Source organism: Sminthopsis crassicaudata, chromosome 2 (genome assembly GCF_048593235.1).
Source record: "Sminthopsis crassicaudata isolate SCR6 chromosome 2, ASM4859323v1, whole genome shotgun sequence".
Classification (NCBI taxonomy): Eukaryota; Metazoa; Chordata; class Mammalia; order Dasyuromorphia; family Dasyuridae; genus Sminthopsis; species Sminthopsis crassicaudata.
Genome location: NC_133618.1, coordinates 257526954 through 257554390, shown reverse-complemented (window position 1 = coordinate 257554390; position 27437 = coordinate 257526954). Strand labels below are relative to the sequence as shown.

The 27437-nt window shown below is 37.2% G+C and overlaps 1 protein-coding gene across 1 annotated transcript; it reads right to left on the bottom strand.

The window, feature by feature from the left end:
• Positions 1–3819: 3819 nt before the first annotated feature.
• On the bottom strand, positions 3820–25804 carry NELFB (negative elongation factor complex member B). Its single transcript, XM_074289059.1, is given in 14 exon segments — positions 3820–5288; positions 5576–5684; positions 6138–6279; positions 8187–8296; positions 8842–8984; positions 11503–11558; positions 11561–11597; positions 13943–14045; positions 15724–15836; positions 18566–18751; positions 21315–21545; positions 22064–22163; positions 22431–22594; positions 25375–25804. Coding segments are annotated over 14 exon segments (1743 nt in total). The 5' UTR covers positions 25477–25804; the 3' UTR covers positions 3820–5141.
• Between the last annotated feature and the right edge of the window lie 1633 nt (positions 25805–27437).

Below are 27437 nucleotides of genomic sequence, written 5' to 3'. Positions count from 1 at the left end.
GCATACAAATCTCAACCAGAGAGGAGACTATTTTGATCATCAATTTCAATGACCATAGTATTTCAAAATTGAACTAGACATGAATTGAGGACACTTGGGTTCAAGTTCAAGTCACTGCCACTTCTTACATGATCTTGAACAAGCTACGAACTCTCTGGCTTCAGTTTCTTCATTTACAAAATGGGGATAGCACCACCTGCCCCGCCACATCTGTGGGTGTTATGTGGTTCTGAGGAGCCATGTAAACTAAAGCCCCACTGAAAGCTGAGGGACTAAACGTAAGGGTGGATCTTCAAGAAAGCATAACAGCCCATAGCCTACCCAGAGATTTAAAGCAATAATGCCTTATGCTACAATACTGCCTCTGTTGCTATATGCATTCTGATAATTGTTTCAACAGTAAAGAGTAAGAAAAGAACAATCTCCATTGACATGGTGCTTTAAAATTTACAAAACGTAACCCACAACAACTCTGTGACAGGTAGTATAATTATTAACTTTGTAAAAGGAGGTTCAAAGTGAGTTACTCACAATCACATAGCAGGTTAAAATATCAGTATTCTCTAGTCCAGGTCAGGTCCTGATTTTAGAAAACCCATTCTCTGGATGATTGGAGACAAAACTCCAATTGGAGTGTTTGTGGAGGGGGCCTTCCAAATTTATTTTGACCTCTTCCTCAAAATTCCAGATCAATCTCTTCCCTCTAATCAGTAGTGCCAGCCCAAGGTCCCTTGCTATAGTTCTCATCCGGCGCCTGCTGCCCTGAGGGCACAGGCCTACCTCCTACAAGGCTCTGGCTCGCACACCTGAAGCTGGCCCCTGCACTTTCATTCTGAACCAGTTGCTCTTGGCCAATATTTTAACAGAGGAAAGTTAAACTTCTGAACAAGTTAGCAGGTTGGCAACTTGCTCTGCTCAGTCAATGCAGACAAAGGGAAGACTTTACACTCCTGACAGTTTGGAGTCACAAAGACTTATCAGAAGTGAAGATCAGGAGGCAAAGGCTGAGCCCCCGGCACAGCAAGAGAACACCAAGGAGGGAGGCCTTAGGGTACAAGCTATCATGGGTGAAAAGAACTGACAACGCCTATAATGCTGGCTACATGTCTTCTTTCAAGGGGAAAAGTTTGTTGTTTTGACTAGCAGCAGTTAGCAACCACCCAACTGTGTAGCTGGTCTAAAATGAAGAACTTCCTGGGGACAGACTAATAGCAATCAGCAAGGTAGCCACATGCTCTCTTTCTACTAGCGGAGACAAAGAAAAGCTTCTCTGTCACTTAGTGGCAATTAGTGACACCAAATTACACAGGATCTTATGATCCAGCCAGAGCTCCTTCCTATTTAGATAAGGGAGTCCTCTCTTAAGTTTCCCAAAAAGGAAATGTGCCATAGTAGAGAAGACATTTGACTTCAGAGTTAGCAAACTGGGGTTCAAATCCCCAATTCTGCCACTAGTAAGTGGCCTTGTGCAAAGTACTTTCACATGAAGGAGACCAGACTTCTGGGATGCCTTCTAGCTTTAACATCAAGAATTCAAGCTTTGAACAATGATAGGTTCTCAGTACCTTAGGAAGCAGCCTAATTATAATGGATAAAGACAATGAACTTTTTTGTTCAAATCAAGGTAGTGCTAAGACTTCAGATGTACATTTCTATGTATTTTTTTTTTAACAAAAGCATGCTTTTTTAAATTAAGAGCAACTTTAGCAAATAAATTTATATCCATACTCAAAAATTCTTTTTTCTACAATCATTATGAGAAGAATCAAAATTCTTCCTTGCAATTTGCCTTAGGGATTAGAATTTTTGGCTCTTGAGAAATTAAGTGTATTATGCAGACCCTGGCAGTTTGGAAAGAACTATTAATAATCAGTGCTAATTACACATGTACATGCCAGCACATGCACACTTACAAACACAAGAACACTAAATAGTTTATATGACAGCATTAACTACAAGATGCAAACTAAAGGGCTGCCCTAAGTTTTTGGTTTTTTCAATTTGTTCTCTATAGTCAAACCCTCTGACTCAAGAAATTATAAAATGTCCAAGGTGGAAGGTCTCTTCAAAATTACCCAGTCCAACCCCATTTTTTTTTTTTTTAAAGCAAAGGACACTGAGATCCAGAGCTCTTAGAGGAATAGGAGCTAAGAACATAGAGATGTGGCAGGTTCAGAACTTGCAAGTCACTTAGAAACTGGTCCCAGTCCTCTTTTCCCCTGAAACAGCCAACTTTCCTGTCTGATGTGATTATCATGCCTAAGAAAAATATTTTCTGTAGGTTATTTACTAAAACTACTTTCATCTACATAAATGAAAAGAATCAAATTATTTATGCAATTTTCCCCTCAGAAAATTGTCTCATCTACATCAGATATCCCCAGACATTAAAGGACCTTATTTATTTTCAACAGGTACCTGGTATATTTTCATTATTTATCATATTTTCATCATGCTGATAAAACTCAATCAGCATCCATTTACATGACTGTGGAAGAATAAGCATCTCAGCTTTTATCATGTGCATTTGGAAGTCTAGAGGCTGTATGGTAGAGTGGATAGCACTGACCTCAGAAGCAGAAGACCCCAGATCATATCCCTCTCTAACACATATGGGCTATGACTCTTAGCAAGTCACTGCCAAAGGAGATTTGACCTAATAGGAGTTTCCTCATTTGATATTCCTTATATCATAACATCAAAGTCCTTCTATCAGGACTTCAAAACAGATAGGGGCTGAAGGAGGACACATTGCCAGACAAAAGCTACTTTAGGCAGGAGCCATGTAAAGTCTCAAACTGATGGAGGTTTGGGGACTTCTGAACCCAAAAGATGAGAAGAAATGTGGCTGTGGGCGGCACAGTGCTGCCATTCTAAGGCAAGACCTACTCTTAACTCTCCCTGCTTTCCTCCTCAGGAGCCTTTGCCCAGCACTGTCATTGTCCTGCCACTTTCTATTGTAATAATGACCCTTTCTGCTCCTGGTCTTCCCACACACCTGGTGGGCACAGGTGGCCTACTAGCTGCCAGAAAACAATGCAAGTTCAGATATATCAGGAGCCCTACTATGGTCACTTAATGCTTAACTTCTCCTCAGATGCAGGCTGGGAAAGCAGCTTCTAGACTGTTTTATTGCTTTTGTCTTTAGCTACGCACGTGGTGGCAAAATCACATTTGCGACTGAAGAGGTGGCCAAGTACAGCGCTTCAATCACTGGGGCCAAACTGAAAATGTGGGATGGATGGGCCTGAAATGAAGTTTATTTTATATAGGCTTGTAAACTTATGAAGGACTTGCTGAGCAAATCACTAGGGTAAAAAATTGTTGGTAGAGACAGAAAAGTGACCAACCTAATTGAGAACAAATTGTTTTCATTATAGAAACACTTGCTTTTATACATATAATTTTCAAATGTTTAAGTAATTCTACTTAACAATGCCTCAAAATTTAGCACTGTTTCCAGTATTTACTGGAAAGTACTAGACTATTTCCTTGACAATAAAGATAAATGTTCACTATTTCAAGGCATATACCCCCTCAAACTAATGTGGTTTGACTGTGAATTCAGAAGCCCCATAAGCTCTTGAGGAATCAGTTAGAAAAAGTCCCATTTTTTTGTCAGGTTGCAACAACTGCCAATGTGGAGATTCAGGAGGCAGCTTATAGTTTATTCTCGAAGTCCTTGTGAGACCTAAGTGCTACTTCCTTTCATTAAAGGACGTATCCAAGGTTTAGCTCAGATACCACCAAAATGGAGAATATTGTGTGAGTTGATTCTATTCTTGCTTAAAACAGAATAGAATAGAATAAAATAGAACCTTTTTAACCTAAGTAACTACTATTCTTTCACCTTTATTATAGTAACAAAAACCAACAAAGAAAACAGAAGCCAAGAAGTTTTCCAAGGCATTTAAAATTGTAAGAAAACACATAAGACTTCTGAGAGGCTGGATGCATACACACATATAATAGCCCTGCTGCTGGGGAGGCTGAGGCTGAGGCTGGTGGATTACTTGAGTTCCAGAGATCTAAGCTGCAGTAGGAATAGTTAAAGTTTACAGGTGTCTGGCACCAATATGGTGAGCCCTGGAAAAAGAGAGTCACAAATCTGCCTAAGGAGGGATGAACTAACTCAGATGAGAAACAGAGCAGGTCAAAACTTCCAATCTCATAAGTAGCCAAGTCAGATTGTGAAAGGCTGCTGTTTTTACAGCTTGAGTGAGACAGAGAGACCAAGTCTTTTAAGCACACACACAAAAAAAGACAAAGTATAAAACACAACACCAAGGTTGAGGTCTGTCAGAGAGTGAAAAATCAAAGTATGTTCTGGTTCTATGACCCAATTCAAGGAATCCAACAGCAACAGTAAATTGGGATGGGGGGGAGAGGGGAAAAATTTTTAAATATTTTCCTCCTAACCTGAGAGGCCTCCCCAGGATTAAAAGAGGGAAGGGCAGGGGAAGAGAAGTTTTTTTAAAAAACTCTCTAAATCCACCAACCACTAAAGAATGACCTAGTTCTAAAGGAGTACAAGATATCATCTTCATCTCACAGATGGAGAGACTAAGGCACAAAGGTTGCCTATATAAAGGTTACATAGTAGGCTAGAGCTGGAATAATGAATAGAATTCTAATCAAATAATTCCAATCCCTCTAAGCCTAGACTACAAGACTATTCAATTCTGTACTCATCTACCAAAGGGATTCATGGAGACCCTATGACATTTCATTTTTATCATGGACACTCACCCAACACTCCATTGAAACTACCATGACCACTCTGAATAGCTCAGATTAAGAGAGGTGAACAATTCTTATCTTCCACCATCTCATTCCCTAATGAGGAAGAAATTTCTTGTATTTATGCACATGTGCATGCGCACGCGCGCGCATACACATACACACACACACACACACACACACACACACACACACACACACCCTAGACCCTTCCCCACTGGCCTCAAGAAAGCTAAGAGTTATTAACTGCAGACTTTGTAACACTTCAGCGTTCAATGTAAAGTCCTCAGGAAATTCTTCACAGTGTAGTGATGACATACAATTCCCCCATCTTCACGGGCTATGGAAAGTTAGAGGTCATCAGGTACCATAACCATGACCAAGTTCAGAGTTAAAACACCTCAAAGGGTTGCTGGGGTTGGGACAGCAGGAAGGGGTAGCTCTAAAGCAGGCGCTTCCACCACCTGGGCTGGACTAGGTTTGCAATGTTCCAGGTGTTCCAGTTTCTCTCCAAGCTGATTGTAAAGATCCTTCACAGCCTCCCCACTCTGCAAAAAAAGAAGAGAAAATGAACTCAATACTTTTGTTTTTAGTTTTGTTACTACTACAAACACTAAATCTTATTATTACCCAAGTGTTTTAACACAGACAACTGAGATGTGTTTAAGATATAATTAAAACTTGAAAGTAATTACACTTCAGAAGCTGCTATCTAACTAGAGCAGAGTTTCTCCATTTAGCAGGAGTCTGGGGACAGGACTTGGATTTCAAGTCCAAAAGCACTTTTGTTTGAGCTTTTAAAAATACAATCAACAAAGGGATACCATAAACTCACCTGACTGGTAGGTTCCAAAGTCTTTTGGAGGGATTCCAATTTAGTAGGGGCCACTTTGTGATGCAGGTGAATCAAGAGCCTGAGAACATGGCGGTGTACATTCTCCTTTCTAAAGAGAAAAAAAAGAACCAAATATCATTTTCCCCACCCCACAGGATGGAATAGGGCTGTACTGGGCAGGCATCCAAGAAAGTGAAGGTAGACTGGCTGGCTTTTCAGGAAAATGAATAATGGAGGTATATCTGTGCTACTTAATATGGGTGCTTCTTCTACCTGTAGCACCTTCTTCTATTCAGAAATATCTTGCTCCTCACACTCTGGCAAACAATGGATATGCTTAATAAATCTGGCTACTTTAAATTCTTTCTAGTCCTCAAATATTTAAAGATATTTATGCTATTCCAAAAAAGATTTCTACATGAAGCATTTTAGATGAACAATATTCAATAGACTGAATAAAAACCAGTTAGAATCATGACATGATCCAAATGATCTTGAAAAAGGACATAACATAAGCTTGTTCTGGAACTACTTTATATAAACACCTCTAAAACGAACTTACCTTGAGAGGCAGGTAAGGAAAAATCCATCAAATAAACTGGTACAGAATTCTTCCACAGCAAACTCATCTGCTAGCAGAGTAAGGTTCCCAGTGAGCAAGTGAAGAAATATATCACTGAAGGCCAAATCTCCAAATGTCTCGACTGCAATGGTAATTTAAAGTTAACTAATCAGAGAGTCTTTAAGAAATCAAATTCTTTCTATAAAAAATAAATCTTTAAAACTTTATCTTAGTAAACATCAAATAAAATAAATACTCTGCAGGGAAAGTAGAAAAGGATGATTATATGCAAAACTGACAATCTCTATTATGTGCTGCTTATTACAGCATTATTAAGTACATAATAAATTCAACACGTTAAGTTTTCAAAGGTGTTTTTTTTGTCTGTTTCTGTCTAGACTTCTGCTCTGTGCATTTAAAAAACTGTTTTAGTGACCTTTTTGTCTGTTTTGTTTTGTTTTTTTTTGACAACCCTTACTATTGCTAATTCTTCCCCTGTTTCTATTAATACTCTGAGAATAACACCTTAGGAATAATAAATATTCATAGTCAAGCAAAACAAATTCCTATATTGGCCACTTCCAAAAATGTATGGGACTAATTCTTATTAATTATTCTATAAAAAAGCAGAAAGTTAACTAGGCTACACAGCATCCATTCATATCTCTTTCCCCTACCATTCCCACCCCAGAAAAAGTCTTTAAAGTTAGGGTGAATTACTCTCTCTCTCTCTCTCTCTCTCTCTCTCTCTCTTAATTCTGTTTCTTACTTTTTGATCTTTGAAATGTTCCTTACCTGTAGTCTTACCCTGAAACTGTCCTCACTGCCTAAGACTTTCTAAATATCCATCCACTCCTGTAAGCTTCTCAAAATCCTGGAAGATTTATCTGACCCAAGGACCAATATTAGCCAACCTTCATTTCTTTTCTGGTCCTGCCTTTCTAGACTTCTACTTCCCTGCCCTTACTTGGCCATCATTCTTCCTAACTACCTCTCTTTTAACTATCTTTGATGTATTTTCTTTCTACATTAGAATATAAGCTTCTGGGCAGCTAGGTGAGCAGTGGATAGAACACCAGCCTTGAATTCAGGAGGACCCAAGTTCAAATCTAGTCTCAAACACCTAACACTTCCTGCTGTGTGACCCTGGGCAAGTCACTTAATCCCAGCTTCAGGGAAAAAAGAAAAAAAAAAAAAAAAAGAATATAAGTTCCTTAGGGTCAGAATTTTTTTTTTTTTTTTTTAACTTTTATTAGTATCAGGAGTGCTTGGCAAAGTGCCTGGCACATAGTAAGTATTAATATAAGATAAAACTTCTGCTGCCTTATCTTTGGTTGAAAAGCTGGCACCAAATAGTCAAGAATACCTACATTCTAACCCCAGTGCCAAGCCCGTAGAATGGGCTCCCTTTGCCTCATTCCTCATGACCCCAAGGATACAACTTCTGCACTGATTACCAAGTGTCAAGGTCTTATACTACTCTCTATCCATGAGCCTTCAGAAAGAGTGATAAACTTAAGAACCAAAATATAAGGTTTCAAGTCCCAGTTCTGCCATTTACTATTATCTGACCTCAACAAGTCACAACATCTTTGAACCTCAGTTTTATCTTATGTAAAACGAGAGAACAATACTTATACCACTTATACAAGATTATTGTGAGGAAAGCCCTGTATAATATTAACTGGTATTTATATAGTGCTCAATGGTTTACAAACCAAAATTGTAAACAAATTACAGTATTTCATTTGATCCTCATAACCCATAAGGCAAGTTTTACAGGTATTATCATCGCCAATTTTCAGATCTAGAAACCGAGACTCTGTGATTAATATGTATTAGAGAGGATATTCAAGGTTTCCTGATTCTAAATTCACAGTACCTTTTCTACTATACCACTATAACTATCAATTATTCTTCTTCATAATTTGTTATTCCCTGTCCCAGGACATACTTTACATTAAGGCTCTGTGACATCAATCTCTGATCCAAATTCCCTTTTGTCCTTACCCATAAGACTTTGATGAGAAAAAATAAACAAGCTAAAACTCACCTAATCAGGGAGAAGTCGAAGAAAAGCATTTTTATTCCTTTGCTTCGTTATGTGAAGGACATAATAAAGCCCCATTTCACAAGCCATCCTATGCTCCTGCAAGAATCTGGTACCAATCAAGAGATCACACAGTCAAGACACTAATATCTTTGCTCAACTGACCAAAGTAATGACCAAAGTCTTTAGCCATTGTGTCTTTTTTTTTTTTTCCCTGAGGCTGGGGTTAAGTGATTTGCCCAGGGTCACACAGCTAGGAAGTGTTAAGTGTCTGAGACCAGATTTGAACTCGGGTCCTCCTGAATTCAAGGCTGGTGCTCTATCCACTGTGCCACCTAGCAGCCCCTCTAGCCATTGTGTCTTATATATCGTACTCCAATGATATAGTATGTTGTTATAAAGGTTAAATTTCTGTGGTTTCTGAAAAGTTATCTGACATAACAGCATTAACAAACCTTTAAAGGACTAGAGAATTTAATCACTATAATACATTTTCATCTAGTATAAAATATACTAAAAATATAACTCTACCCCCTTTTCTTTTAAATATTATTTTTAAAAAGGTTGGCTTTTAAGATGCCCCATTGCCTAAAGACTTTGCATCATTTTATATAAATGTTTCTTTCAAAATTATTGATCATTTGATTGACATACTTGATAAAGCTTTCAGGAAGGGTATTAGGGTATGTGACTGATGCCTTCTCTTCTGTTGGTAGTTTCTGATCTACATTGAAAGTATAATCATCCACCACAAAAGACATAAGCATTGGCAAAAACCTAGTGATCAGCTCTACCTCCTGGGGGGGAAAAAAAAAAGGGAAAAGTTTAGATTAAAGGTCCTTTTCAACCCAAGTGAAGTATAAACAAAATCTTGTTCAAGTTCAAATTTCTCACCCTGGCAATGGAAGCCTTTCATAATCTCATTCAATCCTTTGTTCCCAATTTTATTTCCAACTTTCCCCTTTATACATATCTCCTACTCAGACTGGTTTCCCACAAGCAAGTACCTTGCTTATTCCTTGCTCCTTATCAAGAATGTTTTTCTCCTTATGGCACTCCCACTTAAATTCTACTTCTTTAGACACAAGCTGTATCCCATCTAGGAAGCCTCTCAGAATATTCTAACCTATTCCAGTTCTCCCATTTTTGCACTTAAAAGTCTTTTTTCCAGGGCTACATCCTTAGGTACTAGAGAATTTCTTTCTATGGTATCCTCTAATTGTTCTACAGGAATAATAAAGTCAGTGAGACCATGAATTATGATATCAAGGTAGAGATCCACACATACTTGAATTCACTACCACATTGCACAAGGCCTATAGTAATGCTTAAAGGACTTATTCAATATACAATCAAATTAAATTAAAAGTTAAATATATTTTAACATGTATAAGATATATTGGATTGCTTGTCATCTAGGGGAGTGGATGAGAAGGGGAAAATCTGAAACACAAAGCTATGTGTTTCAGTGGTGAAAAATTATCCATGCATGTTTTGAAAATAAAAAGTTTGCATTATGAATTATAACATTTTTACTTCCTCTTGCAGTGAATCCCCTATCCTATTGTTTTCTTATAAACATTTTTCTTAACGAGTTACGTGCCAAAGGAAAGAAGGATCATTTTGAAAAATAGAGGTCAGTGCTAAGGCAATTCGTCCTGAAAACAGAAGCATTTAAAATGTAAAGAGTTGGTCTTGATTCATATATTTTTTGTTGTTGTTGTTGACATTCTTAGCTATTTTAAATAAAGGGCATATTCCACTTTTGAAAAAAAAAAAAGGGAAAAAAAAAGAAAAAGCTTAAAAGAGTTAATTTAAATGCTAGTTTTGCAAAATAAAACTGACTCAAGGAAGATCCAAATGATACTTGTATAAGCTTTTAATGCAGGTTGCCCTGATACTACCCAAATCAGAGTTTTATATATGAAAAACACATTCAAAGGAACAAACATTGCTGTGAAATCATAAATAAGCAGCTTAACAGGAAAATGGAAGATAAACAATTAAGCGTTCAAATCCTATCTTTGCCATTAACACACTTTGTGTCCTCAGATAATTTCTCAGGGCTTCAGTTGTCTCATCTTATAAATGAGAATAGAACCAGCTTCTATTTAAAGAGCTCACAAGAAGAATCACAAAAATATTTAAAATAATTTTAAAATATCAAAATTATGTTATTAAAATACTTATTATATAAATTTATATCATTATCATTAAAACTGTACAATCTCAAAATATATTTACTAATTATGCTGACAGAAAAGCCAAGAAGACAGTGGGTTCAAATGTAAACTTTTTTTAGATTGAATGGGTTAGGGTTTACAAATTCTTCTTTTGATGGAATATTGTGTTTTAATACAAGGAGTTTCAAAAATACCAAATAGTATTCATTGACATCAAGCCAATCTTCGCATGGATGTTCACTGGTAGCACTAGAAAGTATATTCATTAAAAAATAATTTTTTCTGACTGAGAATTTCAATAACCATTTAACACTATCTCCTCTGTTACTTATAAAGACAGTTAACTATAAAAAAGGGGCCTAGACATTTGGCAATCATGTTACAAAGTCACAGAGTGATGGAAAGGACCCCTCCACTTAGTTTAGTTTAACCTACACCTATAGTGGGAATCTCCTTTGCACCATCCCTGAGAAGTGGTCAGCAATTGATGGTGAAAAATTTACTTCCTTCTTGGAAGCGGCTCATTCCACTTTTAAACAGTTCTAATAGTAAGGAATTTGATCCTTACATTGGGCTAGTCTGTTTCTGCAACTTCAATCTATTACTCTAAGTTCTGAGATAGAAAAATCAACTTCCAAAGGCAGAGTTGTTCTGTACTCCATTATGGCCCAGTCATGAAGCTTGTTACAGAATTAGACTCAAAATATTATAGCTAGAAGAGATTTTTAGAGATATGATTCAATTCTAATCTCCTGCCCCCATCAGAGATTTAAAAAAAAAAAAAGAGAGAGACTGAGAAAAGAGAAGTGACTAGTCAGAGCTTGAACTAGAACCCAAGACTCTTAAATCCTATCAGAACTAGAACTCAAGACTCCTAAATCCTATCAATACTCTTCGTATCACACTCTTCTGCCTAACTATAAAAAGAAGCTTAACAAAGAGTAAAAAAAAAAAAAAAAAAAAAAAAAAAAACAAGAAAAATATAAACCCAAAGAGAAAAACCAAAACAAACTTCAGGTAACTTTTTTGGACTGCAAAATGAGGATAAATTTAATGTTCAAACAAAATCTGATAAAATAACCATTTGGGGAAAATAAAAGTAAAGAAAGGCTTAATATAACTTTTAAATTACCATTTTTGGCTCCTTGAAGACCTGACTGTCAATCATGTCCCAAGCCCCTTGTCCAGGGAGAGCATTCTTAGCAATAAAAGTAGATCAGGACTCTCCTATAAAATAGAAAAAAAAAATTTATTTTAACTGCTCTCATCCAATTTGTTTACAATCTTTAACCAAAGCACTTTTAACAAAATTGGATTAGTTTCTCTTATTGCTAAAAGTATCAGCTTCACAGAATCAAAAAAACAATTATCAATCACACATTATGATGACAACAATAAAAGACATCCAAATGCTAGTCAGTATGGTGACTTCAGAAGACTGACAAGAAATATATTTCCCACTTTTTGGCAAGAGATGATGGTGCACACTAATGCAGGTATAGTCAGATACAGTCAACATTTTCCTTCATTTTGCTTAATTATGTTCTTTGTTATAAAGGAACATTGTTCTAAAGGTAGGAGCCATCACTGGAAAGTGATAATGACATTAAGAAGAAAAAGTTTCAGTTCAATTAAAAAAGTGTCAGCTTTACCCTCCATTCACATGGACATTCAATTAAAACAAACACACACACACACACACACACACACAACCTTTCAATTAAATCAGGTAAATTATTCCTTCTACATAGGCTTTTTTTTTTAAATTAATTTTTTCAGTTAACCGAAATCCTCTTTCTTTCTCTCCCAGTCTCTAATTGAAAGAGAAAGAAAAACAAGGTCTTAATAATATACATGCTTATGTATAAGCTAACAAATAAATAAGAAATGGCAAAGGGATAGTTTCATAAAAACATGGCAAGACCTATATGAACTAATGCAAAGGGAAGTCAGAAGAACTAGGAGATCACTGTGTACAGGTAACTATATTGTAATGATGATTAACTGTGAAAAACTTGTCTATTTAGATCAATACAAGACAATTCATGATGAAAAACGTTATATACCTCCAAAGAGAACTGATGAACTCTTGAGTGCAAACTTAAGTATAATCCTCTCACTTAATTTTTTTCTGTTTTGAAATCTGACAAATATGAAAGTGTTTTACATTACTTAACAAATATAACTGATATATTATTTATCTTCTCAGTGAGGGAGGCGTTAAGGGAGGAAGAGAATGTGGAACTCAAATTTTCTTTCTTTCTTTCTTTCTTTTTTTTTTTTTTTTTTGAGGCTGGTGTTAAGTGACTTGCCCAGGGTCACACAGCTAGGAAGTGTTGAGTGTCTGAGACCAGATTTGAACTCAGGTCCTCCTGAATTCAAGGCTAGTGCTCTATCCACTGCGCCAACTAGCTGCCCCTGGAACTCAAATTTTAAAAAGAAAAGTATTAAAAATTAAGAAAAATTTTTTTAAAAATGCAAAATTAGCAGATCATATAGTTTCATTTTTATGAGAAGGTTGTTCACTCTTAAACAGTCAAGAGATAGTGACAAATTTAAAAATTAAGAAAAAAATAAATTCAATTACAAGAAAAAAAAATATGTAATATCAAGCAAAATTCCCATATTGGCCCTATCTAAAAAATATATGTCTCAATCTAATTCCTGTCAGGAGCTGGGCAGCATGTCTCATTATGAGTCCTCTACAGTGGTGGTTGATAATGGGGTGGATCAGAATTTTTTAGTTTTCCGAAGTCAATTGTTTTTTAAAACACTACTATGGTATAAATTGTTCCCTGGTCGTAGTCACTTCCCTTTTCATTAGTTAATATATGTCTTTTCAGGTTTCTCTGAAACTATCCCTATCATTATTTTTTACAACATAGTATTACATAACACTGTAATTTGTTCAACCATTCTCCAAAAGATTGACACATCCTAAGTTTCCAGTTCTTTGCCACCACAAAAAGAGATGCTATCAATATTTTGATTTTTTCCTTTTTTTTGTTATCTTTAAGATATAGATCTAGGACTGGTATCATCAGATCAAAGGATATATTTTCTAGAAAGAATGGATCAATATACAGATCCATCAACATTGTACTAATAATGTATCTGCTTTCTCAGAAACTCACCAGCATTCATCATTTTCCTTTTTGGGGGCATTTTTGTCAATCAGATGGGTATGAGATAGGAGCCCAAGGTTGTTTTTATATGTATTTCTCTATTACTGATTAGAGCATTTTTTCCTATGGCTTTTGATAGTTTGGATTTCAACTTCTAAAAACTATTTGTTCATATCCTTTGATCATTTATCAATTAGGGATGGCTCTGTATAACTTAGAAATGAGACCTTTATCAGAAAACTTGTTGCAAAAAGCCTTTTCTTCTTTATACATGTATTTTAAGCTACTACAGTAGACATGAGAAGCATACACCTAAAACATCTACTCCCAAATACTCTTTAGGCATTTCCCACTAGCTAAACAAGAACTGAAAGCTGCTTGCATCAGGTTTTCATAACAAGGGCAAGTCTAACTCAAGTTATGTCCTCATCAGTTTCTGCCACTCACCCTGGGTAAGGTTTCCTGACCCACCAGTTCTTGCAGATGTCTTATGGTGCTCAAGGACAGGGTATTAATCGCAAAGGGATCACATAGAATCATAGACAAATCACTGAAAGGAATAAGTGATAAGTTTATATTCCCAGATTAAAGACATACCACACAGAGCTAATAACCAATCTATTCATCTTCTTAAAGAATTTTATTTCAATATTAATCAAGATCATAACACATCCCCAGGAGAGGAAAGCACTTAGTATAAGTGTAAGTATAACACTTACACTTAGTATAAGTGTAAGTATAACACTTTATAAGAAGTTAGTGCTATAAAACAGTGGTGTCAAACTAAAGCAGGGGCCATAAAACCAAAATTAAGGATCTCTTTGGACACATATTAACTTAGAAAAACCATGTTATGACAAATACGGAAATATGTTTAGGATTGTACATGCATAACATATATGAGATTACTTGCTGTCCTGGAGAAGAGGAAAAGGAAGAAAAAATTTGGAATACAAAATCTTATAGAAATGAATGTTGAAAACTATCTTTACATGTATTTGGAAAAACAAAATACTATTGAGAAAAAAAAAAAAAGAAAGAAAATCACATGCCAACTGCAAATTGTGTTTTTGATTATTTTGTTATATATTTCTTAATCTGGTCTGGGCTGCCTGTGTGTTTGACACCTCTGCTCTAAAAGAATTCAGAGAGTTTCTAAATAAACCCCCCCTAGTTTACAGAAGGTCCAAAAGAGAAAGAGACCTGCCTAAGATTACACAGCTGGTTAATAGCAGAACTGAGACCAGAACATATATTTTCTGACTTAACTGATATTTCCACTACACCACTGTTCTTCTAGAACCATTCATCTACAATCTATAAACTGGGTTTCAAGCAAATCTATCTGTTCGCACCAGCTATAAGTATTATTTTTGGATAGATCAGGTTATTCTAAAACATAAAGAAAACAATAATCACAAAAAAAATTTTTTTAATCTTAATAAGTATAGGTTATCATTGATACAATCTTTGAGATGAGAATAAGAATTACTTTAGCTCTTTAAGATGATCACTACTAAGTCAAATTTTGGTTCTAAAAATTTGGTTCTAAAACCTTACCCAGGTTTGAAGTTGAATAAAAATCAGATATCTTAAATTCTCAATCTTTCCGATAATTGTGAATGAGAATACATAAAAGTTACGTGAACATTTATTAAGCATTATCTCTCAAGGATGCTTTATTTAAAAGAATACATAATGCCATGGAAAACACCTTATAAAGATTCCTCTTGTGAGACTATAAAAATATGTAAAAGACAAAGACCTGCAACATAATTGGACCCAAACTCCCTAATTATCACAATCAAGTTCAAAATCCACCCCTCACAACTAGAACCTGGCATATAAACACACTAAAATAAGGAGCAAGGTCTCGTCAGACTCTGTTTGAAAGATTTTTAAAACTACCAAAATAAAATTTTCAATTAAGAATGATAATATGCTAGGGAGTGTAGGAGAAAAGGCTATTATAAAGACAGTAGAAGTTGAAAGAATCATTGTTCAGATCTGGAAGGAACCTCAGAAGTCACCTATTTCAACCCTCTAATTTACAGATGAGGAAACTGAGCCTCAGAGAGGTTAAATGAAAGCCAAAATCAGCACAGTAGAACAAGGCAAAGCCAAGGTTCACACTAAGGTCTTCTAGCTTCAAATGCTTTTTTTTTTTTTTACTGTATCAAGCTATAGAGGTTGTTTGTGCTCCTTGTGCTTGAGACAATTCCACTCACCCCAGCACTTGCTCCTGACCTTTCTTCACTCCATCCAGGAATCCTTGCAACTCCCGAGCTCTTTTATTGTCAACAAACTTTTCTCGGATACAAGCATCAAGACACCAGGTGAACTGTATATGAATAAATCAGAGGAACAAATTCAAACAATAAGTCTTCTAATTACAGGATTATAAACAGGTCTTTGACTAAATGTAACCAAGTTTCACAATTTACTCTTTTCCTATTGGCTAAATCAAATCTTGTAACATAAATACTGTGAGCATTAAAAAAATGGCTTAAAAATTATATGATGCTCAACATAGAGAAGAGCTAATCCAATTCCAATTGATCAATGATGGACAGAATCAGCTACACCCAGAAAAGGAACACTGGGAAATGAGTGTAAACAGAGAACATTGTTTTTTTTGTTTTGTTTCTCTTCCCAGATTATTTTTACCTTGTGAATACAATCCTTCCTTTGCAACAACAACAACAAAATTCGGTTCTGCACATATATATTGTACTTAGGATATACTATAAGATATTTAATATGTATGGGAATGCCTGCCATCTAGGGAAGGAGGTGGAGGGAAGGAGGTGGAGGGAAGGAGGGGAAAAACTCGGAACAGAAGGGAGTACAAGGGATAATGTAAAAAAAAAAACAAAATTACCTATGCATATGTACTGTCAAAGAAAATTTTATAATTATAAAAATTTTAAAAATATATATGTAAAAAAAATTATATGATGCTAAAGAATATTATAATTTTCTGCTGTTTGTTGTACTTATTCAATAAACAAAAGATACTATTTTCTAGAACTAGCACTGAAAGTTTAAGAGAAAAATGGGACAAGGAAAAGGGAATTTTTCTCTTTCTATGGATAAAATCGAAGTATGTAGAGGCCTAAGTAAAGTTAAAAGTCTAGGTCAAAACTGATTAAACACTAATCTCAGTCCAATGAATGGAAAAAAAAGTGATTATTAAGCACCTTCTATATGCTAAGCCCTTTGCACTAGGGGCCCGGGTATACATGAATAAAGGATGAAATACTACTGCTTACAAAGAGCTTATATAAGACCAGAAAATTGATAGTAAAACACAGTTCTCTCCTATCAGTAAAAAATAGGGGCTCCAAATATAGAATATGACAAGATATACCCTGTCAAACTCAGTAAGGTTGGTTAGTGCTTAAATGTTTTGTTTTTAAAATGGGCAGGTTCAATTATAGTGGACAGGAAATAAGAGGGAAATAACTGTATAAAAACAAAGGGTGTTGGTTAAAATATAAAAAAAAAAAAAAAAAAAAAAAATTAATTGTCTATCTCAGGCTGAATGGCAGAATTTTGATTAGAGAAAAAGAAGGCTCACTTTGCTCTGAGGGCCTATTTAAATGTAGTAAGTGACCAGTGTGGGAATTTGTTTTGCTGGACTATATGCATAATTTGCTATAAGGTTTTACTTTTCATTTTTCTTTTTATTATTTATTTGATGAAGGGATGGGGAGAGAGCAGTGGGAAATATAAATGCTTGTAAAAATAAGGAACAGGGGCAGCTAGATGGCGCAGTGGATAGAGTACCAGCCTTGAATTCAGGAGGACCCGAGTTCAAATCTGATCTCAGACACTTAACACTTTCTAGCTGTGTGACCCTGGGCAAGTCACTTAACCCCAGCCTGGGGAGGGGGAGGGGAGGGGAAGAAGAATAAGGAATGCATTAAAAAGTAACCAGAAACAAAAAAATCTGGATAGATCCTCCTTTCCAAAGTCACTTTGTCATTTTTCAGACAGTATCACTTTATAGATAGAGACATCTAAAGGGATCAGTTCAGAATAATAATGCTGTCTTCCACAATTCTTAGTCTTCTAAGAAACACGTAGTTTTAAGAAGTGACATCTTTGGACATATTTTAGTTTTTTTCATTCTAATTTGGAAACTAGTTCAAGAGTAACCAGGAAAATTGTTAAGGACTCTTGGACATATCTGTTTCCTTTAAAATTAACAGAGTTGATTTTTCTTGTGCAGCATGATAAATGTGAAAATACGTATAGAAGAACTGCATATGTTTAACATATATTGCATTACTTGTTGTCTATGGGTGGGAGGGGGAAGGGAGAAAAATTTGAAACAAGATTTTGCAAAGGTGAATGTTGAAAACTATCTTTGCAAGTATTTTGAAAATAAAAAGCAATTGTTAAAAACAAGAAAAGAAAAGGTAAAGAAAGGCAGAGGCAAGTGACTACCCTCAGGGAGTTACCCACTGTCATGAGAAAAACAACAAATAAGTAATAATAATAAATAACTATTTACTTAAAATACAAGAAAAAAGAAAATTAACAGAATTTCATGAGCAGAATTTCTCCTTCCTTAGAACTCCTGCCAAAACTACAGTAAAAGGATATCTTGGAAAGCATTAAGGTCTGGTTTAATACTTCCCAGTAACTATCATTCACATCTGTTTGGGCTTCTATAATCTTAGCAATAAGCCTCACATAAGTGTTTTTCAAACTCAAAACTTAAGAGCAATATAAAGACTAAAATGGTGATTCCCAATTGGATTTTGTTTCTTATCAATGTTAGTTTACTATATTCAATAAGCTTAAGACTACTAGCAGAAATGCCAAGAGGCAAGAAAGATGATTTCAAAGTTCAATTAGTCTAAAGAACTTAAGTGACCTGTTAATTCAGAAACAGAAAAGGCAAATGTCATTATGATCTTGTCTGCAATCACATCGGCATTTTCCCATTTGGAGTAGTATGACAGGATCACCAGATGCTTAACAGCCTGCATGTAGCATGTGGCATGTGGCAACGTATTAATATAAAACTGATGAAAATGCCACAGGATTTGTATCTAGTACCTTATGGCAGGGATCCACCATGCAAATATCACTGATGTCCAGGTCATGTAATGACATTAGCAGCTCAGCTCTCAAGGTACAGTAATGGACATTCCTTGTCCGCAGGAATAAGGTTCGAAGGAACTGCAACACCATGTCATAGAGTTTCACATTCTTTCCAATCATCTGTGTCAGTTTCTGTACTACCTAAGTCCATCCAAAAGAAAAGAAAACAAAATGATTTATTCCTCTAAAAGCAATCCCAGTGATATTGTTCAATATAATATATAAATGACAGCAGGAGGCCTACCTGTTTGCTCAATTAGCACAGAGAACTATTTCCCATGCAGAAGAGGAGTCAGGCCTCCAGGCTGCCCTCAGACATCTCTAACTACCCTTACCTCAAATTTCCTTGTTTTATCAACTGATGTAGTAGTTCTATCTCCCAAATAGTTTATCTGTACAATATGTAAACAATTGTTTTAAATTTAAACCATTCAATTATTTCAAATCAAGCAACTGGTTATTTTGGTTTCTATTAATTAATTTTATGATTATTAAAAAATACCCATGTAATTTATTTATTATAGCTTTTTATTTACCAGATATATGCATGGGTAATTTTACAGCACTGACAATTGCCAAGCCTTTTCTTCCAATTTTTCCCCTCCTTCCCCCCACTCCCCTCCCCCAGATGGCAGGTTGACCAATACATATTAAATATGTTAAAGTATAAATTAAATACAATATATGTATACATGACCAAGCAGTTGTTTTTCTGTACAAAAAAAAAATAGGACTTTGAAATAGTGTACATTTAACCTGTGAAGGAAATCACAAATGCAGGCAGACAAAAACAGAGGGATTGGGAATTCTATGTAGTGGTTCATAGTCATCTCCCAGAGTTCTTTCGCTGGGTGTAGCTGGTTCAGTTCACTACTGCTCTATTGGAAGTGATTTATACCCATATAATTTAAAAGTGACCCAAAGGACAACAGAAAAAAGTGCTGTACGCTTAAGTAGTTTGCAGCATATTATCAAGGAAAGCTGTGGCCAAAGGGAAGAGGCAGCACAGGGTTAGTGGTTTTAACCCAGAGGGAAAGATGGAATGGCAAAAGGTTATGACCTCATAGGAATTTCAGAGTTCATGACAAGAAGTGGAATGCTTGTAGGTAATGACACGATGAAGGGTATGACCACATCTGGGGATAGTACAACAATGCAAGATGTTGCTTTCTGGAAGGAATGTAAAAAGTATCTTGTTCAAATCATTTATCTTATAAAAGGGGAACTCGAGGTCCAGAGAGGAAAAATAACTTCACTTAGGTCATTTTTTAGTCCTCTGGACTCTGCCTACTATGGAACAAGGATCTAGGGAGGACTACTTTGATTTCAGCACCTTCCCTGTCTTCAGGCCCCAGCCTCAAAGTCCCATTCTCTAGCCCCCAGAAAACACTGCCAATGTTTTCTCTGAAAATGAAACTTTTGGCAACCACTCTAGTAAATCTCTGGCAACATTAATTGATCCCTAAACACCCTATCCCTTCATCAGCACAGGCCAGTGATACAGTGGGGGCTCTGTTTGGCAAAAGATGATTCATCTTTGACTCCTAGTAAAATGCAAGCTCCTTGGAGGCAGAAGTCATGGGTCAAGGGAAGTGTCAATCAAGGGCATGGCATGATTTGAAACACAGACCCCAGTCTATGGTTCAGCGCTAAGGATTGCTTGAAGCTCAAAAAGGTGGAGGGACTTCCCAGCCCATCCTTCCCAGCTCTGACATCCTCTGAGCTAATCTGGGTTTAATAAAAATGGCAACCATAACTATCATGTATATGGTATCTAACGCATGTTAGATATTTTACAATTATTATCTCAAAACATCCTTAGAAAGTAGATGCTGTTATTTTCTAATCCTCATTCTGAGGGAATGATGGGAAAATTGAAGCTGGGTTTTGTATTTTTTTTTTCCTATGTAGAAAAGATGGAAAATAAATGCCTGTTCATTAGAGGAAAAAAACCAAAAACTTAAAAGTTTGAAAAACAAAAAGTCAAAATCTGTCTCTGCAGTTGTTTCTAGTTTCACTCTATGAGGGAGACTATAACAAGTCTAATTAATCCCTCTGACTTATGATAATACTTAAAAATAGTTACCATGGTTCCCTTACACCTTTTTTTTTTTTTTTTTGGCCAGAATAAATATCCCTAGTTTCTTCAAATGATCATCCTATGATAAGGTCTCACCACCTGTCACTATTGTGGCCCCTTCCTCTGACATGTGTCCAGCTTATCACTAGTCTTTCCTAATATATGACACCAGAACAGAACACCCTCCCCCAGAAGTGGCCAGGTTGTGTTGAGAAGAGCAGGTTGGGACTACTGCCTCCCATGTTCTGGATACTGTTCCAGACTTAGTAATCAAATGCCTCCATAGGATTTTCTTAGGAACATGTTTAATCAGGCCACCCATCCCTCTCTACCTTTCCCAATGTTCTTCATGGAGTCTGAAATTCTCACAATTAGACTCATTCCTTTGAATCAAGTTAAATTCACAGTTAGAAATCACATCTCTAAATAATATGTTTTACGACTAGTCACTGTTATACTACTACCAATCAGTGAAGCAGATTAGCTCAGAATGAGGTCCAGGAAAGCCACTCTGCAGGCTTTTAAGACCCAGATGATCCATAATATCACACTGGAAATGTGGCATGAGCAGAGAAGCAGGGTAAGTAATTACAGTGTAAATATACATTTCCCTTTGATCCTTACCTCCCCTTGACGTCTTGTTTTAGGAGATGGACTAAAGAAGTTGTGCAGAACAGATACTTCATTGCTGAAGAGGATATTCTCCTTCTCTAAAATGTACTGTTTGAGCAGTGGAGAAACTTCATCCCCAAACAGAGCTTGGTTATCCTGCCAAATCTGCCGCTTCACCTCCACAGCACATGCCCGATATAGTTCCTTGTCAGCCATTACCAGCTTCAATTTTTTTTCAGGAACCTGCAAGAACACTTGAGTATCAAGGTTTTATCTTGATCAGCTTTTATGTTAAATACTGTAAATCCAGCTGTCACAACAATCCATCTCCAAAGAATTTAGGTAGAATGCCCAAAGTAATGGTAATAGTAGCAAAAACACTAATTTAAACATTTCTTAACAAAATATCAAGTAACTTCTTAAATTTCTTTTTCAGAAGGATTATAGACCACATTTCTAATTTCCAAAATTCAAAATTCTTTGGATTTTGTACAACTGTTAAATGGAAATGTAAAATGGGGAAGAGAAGGTAATTTTTCTTTCAAAGTAAATACATGCACATACATTACTTTAAGAGGTAGAAAAAACAAGACTTTTTTTTGGCCAAACTATAATAAAATGTTCTCACAGAACAATTGGACCTGCACCATATCAGCTGACACCAACATACTGAGTCCCTATGTCTGGAAGCAATAAGACCCGTCAGTCAGCTAGCACTGATAAAGTGAATACTGTGCCACAAGTGTACTACTTGCCCTTACCTTTGGCAAGTGTTTCATTACACACATCACTACTGGCTGAAGTGAGGGCATTTTCACCAAGGAAAAACTTTTCTCCAAGAGATCTTCTAGCTTCTTGTACCTAGAAATAAACAGAAGATAATTATAATAGACTCATCTTCTCTAAATGCAGATTGAAGCATACTTTTTTAAACTTTATTTTTTTGATCTACTTTCTTTTGCAATATGGCTAATATGGAAATGTTTTGCATGACTTCATATGTATCATTCATACTAAATTGCTTAATTGACTGAGGAAACCAGAACAGCTTTCGTGTTTATGACCAGTGCAATAATCATGACTCTAATGACAGAGAACCATGCCTGTTTTTTTCCTCAGAATGTTTACCTTTCTTCAACCTTTCCTTCAGCAGCAATGGCAGACACTCTCTCCAACAACTTGTCTCTTAGCTCATCAAAGACTGACTGGTGGAACTCTAGCCGAGGTGTCCCATGCAGGTCCAAGAAAGGCAGAGCAGATTGTAATGACGGCAGTAGGACACCATTTTCTGTCTAGTAAAGCAAAGATTGGTATTAAATAAAATTCATCTTATAGAGGAGATACTCTCTTGCAAAAAAGAGAAAAACAAAAACATTTAAATCTGCTCCATATAAACTAAAAATAAGATCATTTGGGAAACAGGCATTTCTCAAATCTTCTCAGTTATTGAATGCTCCAAATCATTAGAAACAAACTTAGAAAGAGTACTGGACTTGAAGCTGGAGACTGGCTTCAAATCTTGCCTTTATAATTACTAGTTATATATTTAATACATATTGGTCAATCTGTCATCCAGGGAAGGGGGTGGGGGGAAGGAGGGGAAAAGTTGGAACAAAAGGTTTTGCAGTTGTCAATGCTGAAAAGTTGCCCATGCATAAATCTTGTAAATAAAAAGCTATTTAAAAAAAAAAATTACTAGTTATGTGACTATGGGCATGTTATGATCTCTTTGAATCTGCTTCTTCATCTGTAAAATTAGTATCTAGCTCATTGCTGTGATGACTAAGTCAGAAAATAATATCAAGTGCTTTCTAAAATTTAAAGTGCTATACATAATATGTATTAGATGGTGCAGTGGAGAAAATTAGGAAACCATCCTCATGACCTCAAATCTGGTCTCAGAATTTTACTAGTTGTGTGACACTGGATAAATCACTTCTTTTCCAGTTTTTCATCTTTGCCAAGAAAATCTCAACTAAGGTCATAAAAAATTGGACACAACTGAAAAAAATGACTCAACAACTGGCAATAGGACAACCACCCATAATACAACCCAAAGATGGTGACGCTGTAGCGTCACTCCAATTATGATTAAACATTTCCTTTCAGGTGGGGAACCCACAAAGAAAATCCATTCGTTTTCTTGATTTACTTCTACGTTCCTCAGAGATCTTGTGCAATACCTCAATTTTACTGAAGAAAACTAAGGTCCAGAGAGGGGAAATGAGTTGTCCACACATCACATAGTAAAAGTAATAGCTGAAATATCAATCTACGTCATCTAATATCTAGCCTGGGGCTCTCATCTTGAGCATAGCATTAGATATAGATAGTCTTTAATGAATACTTGTAAGACTGTGCTGCCTAGAGCTCTGAGTTTGGAATTAGGAAGATCTGGGTTTAAATCTTGACCTTGGGCAGTTCATTCATTCATGGAACAAGTACTACATCGGTGTTTGTGGAAGTCAGGAAACCCTGATTCTATTCTCTTGGCTGAAATTAGCATTCATTGTGTGACCCTTTCTCCCATTTGCTAAATGTAAGTACTGAACTAGATGGTATCTAAGGGTCCTTCAAGCTCTAACATTCTACAAGTCAATCTTTACACTCTGAACTCTTAAGAAAGGTTGGCTGGTGGAAGGATTCAAACATAGTTGCCAATTGACTGGAACCTAAATTAAATACCTAAGGCCATTCAGTTGTACTAGAAAAGGCCTATTTTCATTTCCTTCACTTGTAAAAACTCATGGGTGACTTGAAAACTACATTTCTAACTCTGGGGTATATGATCATCATGGAGTAAGAAGCTAGATTGGCATTCGATGCCACCCAGTCCAACCTTCTCATCTTACAGATAAGGAAAATGAACCCAAGGTCAGGATATAAATCCAGATCTGACTGCAAGCACAGCACCCGGTCTACTGCATAACCTGGCTGTCTGCACGTTCTTATATCTAATAACTATTTGCTTTGTGCTGCATCTTGGGCCCGTTCCCTCTATTCTGGGGAAAACAATTAAATTAAATCATCATGAAGGGGAAACAATAAGATCACCAGTCTCATGTTTTCCCTTTTCTCTAAAGTCTTTTATAGACCATTAACAATAACTTAACAATCATATTTACCAGTTTTTAAAAGTATCCTAGAATTGTACTTCACCTAGGCCTGATGATTTGAACAAAAGGCAAATTGGTCCCCTCTCATCGCATGTTTCAGCTCCCTAGTAAATTTGTTTTGTCAAGGCAGAGGAGGAAAAAAAAAGTGGAAAAATTCTGCCTTTTTTGTCCTCTGTTCTCAATATCTTAACTATCCTAAGCAGCAGTCTTAACTTTTCTTTGATCTTTCTTTTTTGACCAATATAGCTAAAACAAAATTTGGTAAATGTAGAATTTCTCAGTCCTGAAACTATTTTCACTTTAGTGTGCCAAACTTTTTTTTCTTTTTTTATCCTTCCTTCATTACTTGGCTTTAACACATGTAAAAAAATTACCTAGGTATTTGAAGGGATTTGTAAATTCAGTTTTATGTCAAAGCAGGGAGAAAAAAAAAAACAAAAAAACAACGATGTGAAGAAATGTAATCTTAGGCTATGCATAACGCATGCAGCTCTGAGCACCACAGAATACACTTGTAGTATCCACGGGGCAACCAGGCTGTGAGAAGCCCGGGCGCAGCTAGCTCGGTCCCTGGGGTTGTTTGGACCAGGCAGAAGACGTAGGCTGAGTCGGAAGGGCTGGGATCTCCCAGAGGGAGTGGGCGTGTTCTTCTGGGAGGCAGAACTACAAACACTGCAGGAAGAGAAGCGGACCACGCTTAACGTAAGGGGAGAGTCCCTACCAACTAAACCCGGCCTGGGGGCCTTCGAGGCTCTTCCTCGTTAAAAGGTCTTCAGGCACAAAGGCCGGATGGCCGCGGCGGCTTGTGTAGTGCTGCGGCTTCGGGGCCTGCTTGGCCTGGACAAGCAGGCCCGAGGTCTTTTACACCTCGGAGATGCCATTCTGGGCTCTGGGTCTGGAAAGGGAGGGAGAACCACTCTCAGCGGCCGCTACTGGGGGCCCTGGGGATCCCGCACCTGGAACTGCTCGATGGCTTTGAGGGGCTCGGTGCAGTTGGTCAGTGTCTCCTTCAGGTCCTCGCCGTTGGCCACCCCCAAATCCTGCAACCCGGCGAACATGGAGGAAGCACCGGCCCCAGCTCCAGCTCCCGAGGCTGCGGCGGCCCCGGAAACGGCCCCGGTTCCCCCCGCAGCCCCTGGTCCCGGGCGGGCCTTCGCCTCCTGAGCCCCATCTGCCCGTTCGCCTCCGGCTGCTGCCGCTGCTACCCCAGAACCCCGCTCTCCCGGCCCTCGAGAACCCGCGGCCCCGGCCCCGGGCCCGGGACCAGGTTTTTCACCGGCTCCCTCCAGTTCGACCAGTGCCCGCTCCCAGCAAGCCCTTCCGTCCCGTCTCACGGAGCTTCCGGTCCTTCCTTCACCCTTCCGCCTGGAAACGCCACGCCGGCACCAAGGTTCCCGAGAGCAACCTTCTAGCCTTCCCAAACAACCGGATGTTCCGCTCACGGGCGTTTCCGCTGATGTCGCCGGCCCCTCCCACAGTCCTCTCCGCCCTAAGTGCCTTGCAATACTCTCCCCGCGCCAACGCCACACTTTTTCCACGGAGAATCTGGAGCCCAGGCTTTTTCCTTTTTCTGCCTCAGCCCTTTGCCATCCCCATGAGACCTCGGGCGAGTCCACTTCCGCGGCCCTAGTTTTCTCCTTTCCGAAATGGGGGCGTTGCCCTAGATGACGTCTGACCTTCTGGCCCCGGGGGTCCTCCGCCCGCCTGGGCATCCCTCCTGCGACTAGTTGGGCTAAAGTACTTTCTGGGGCCTTCTTTTTTTACTTATGACAAAATTATAAAAAGTAAAATTCTGGTGAAAAACAGAATAGTTGCATTTTTGAGTGAATTTAAATGTTATATGAGAGTTGCATTTTGAAAAAAGTTGCAAGTTGCATTTTGTATATGCAATGATTTAATGTGATATATGGGGTTTTTATTTTTAAAATTTTTCTTTTAAATTTTAATAATTTATATTATCTAAGAGTAAATGGTTTTTTTTTTGTTTGTTTTTTAGCAAGGAATATTTGGAATCTTTCACATGAACATATATTCTGTGTACAAAATTTTAGCCTCTGGGGATCCTTTACTTTCTCTTATTTCCCTTTCTTTCTGATCCCAAATCTCCTTATCACTAATCATTTCCCTTTTCTTTTCCTTTTTTCTCCCATTTCTCTTTACCGAAGAGTGGGATTCTCAGCAGTTCTGAACCCATTTTTGGCAGCCCTGGTAACAGGTTAATTTGCATATATTTGGAAGTGTTAAGAGATTCGTTTTTGTTTTCTTTTCCATTCCGAAAACGTCTGTAACGAGATTGTGTAATATTTGGGTCACGTGAATTTGAGAAGATAAGAATCTGGTTGGGATGGAAGCCGAGCTCTTTGATGATGTTATGAAATAAACTGTTGTAACTTGGGTTGCCCTCCCCCTCTGCACTTGCACTTGGGATTGTTTTTCTGAGGATGGAGGGGAGAGAGTCAAATGCCTCCAATTCCAAGTAATTTATTGTTGGGGATTAATAAAACTAGCTTGAGAACCTTCACCATTATTAATAGACACGATTAATTAAAAATAAAATAATTTACTGTAATCCCTACTTAAGTTCAGGAGCTCTATGGCGGCATTAAGGACCCATGGAATTGGGTATTTGTGTTAAAAGTAGCACTAATACAGTGAGCCCTGAGAGCACAAGGTCACCAGACTGCCTAAAGAAGGTGAACCAACCCAAGCTGGAAAAACAGAGCTGGTTAAAGCTTCTATGCCAATCAGTATGGTAACCTAAGACAATTCCATCTACACCCAGAGAGAGAACTATGGACACTGAATGTGGATCAAAGAATAGTATTTTTATCTTTTTGTTTGTTTGCCTGCTTTTTCTTTTTGTTTTTTCCCTTTTGGTCTGATTTTTCTTGTACAACATGGTTATACATGTATTACTTACATCAGATTGTTGTCTTGAGTAGGGGGAAAAAAGTAAAAGAGAGGGAGAAAAAATTTGGAACACAAAATCTTACAAAAATAAATATTGAAAACTATCTTT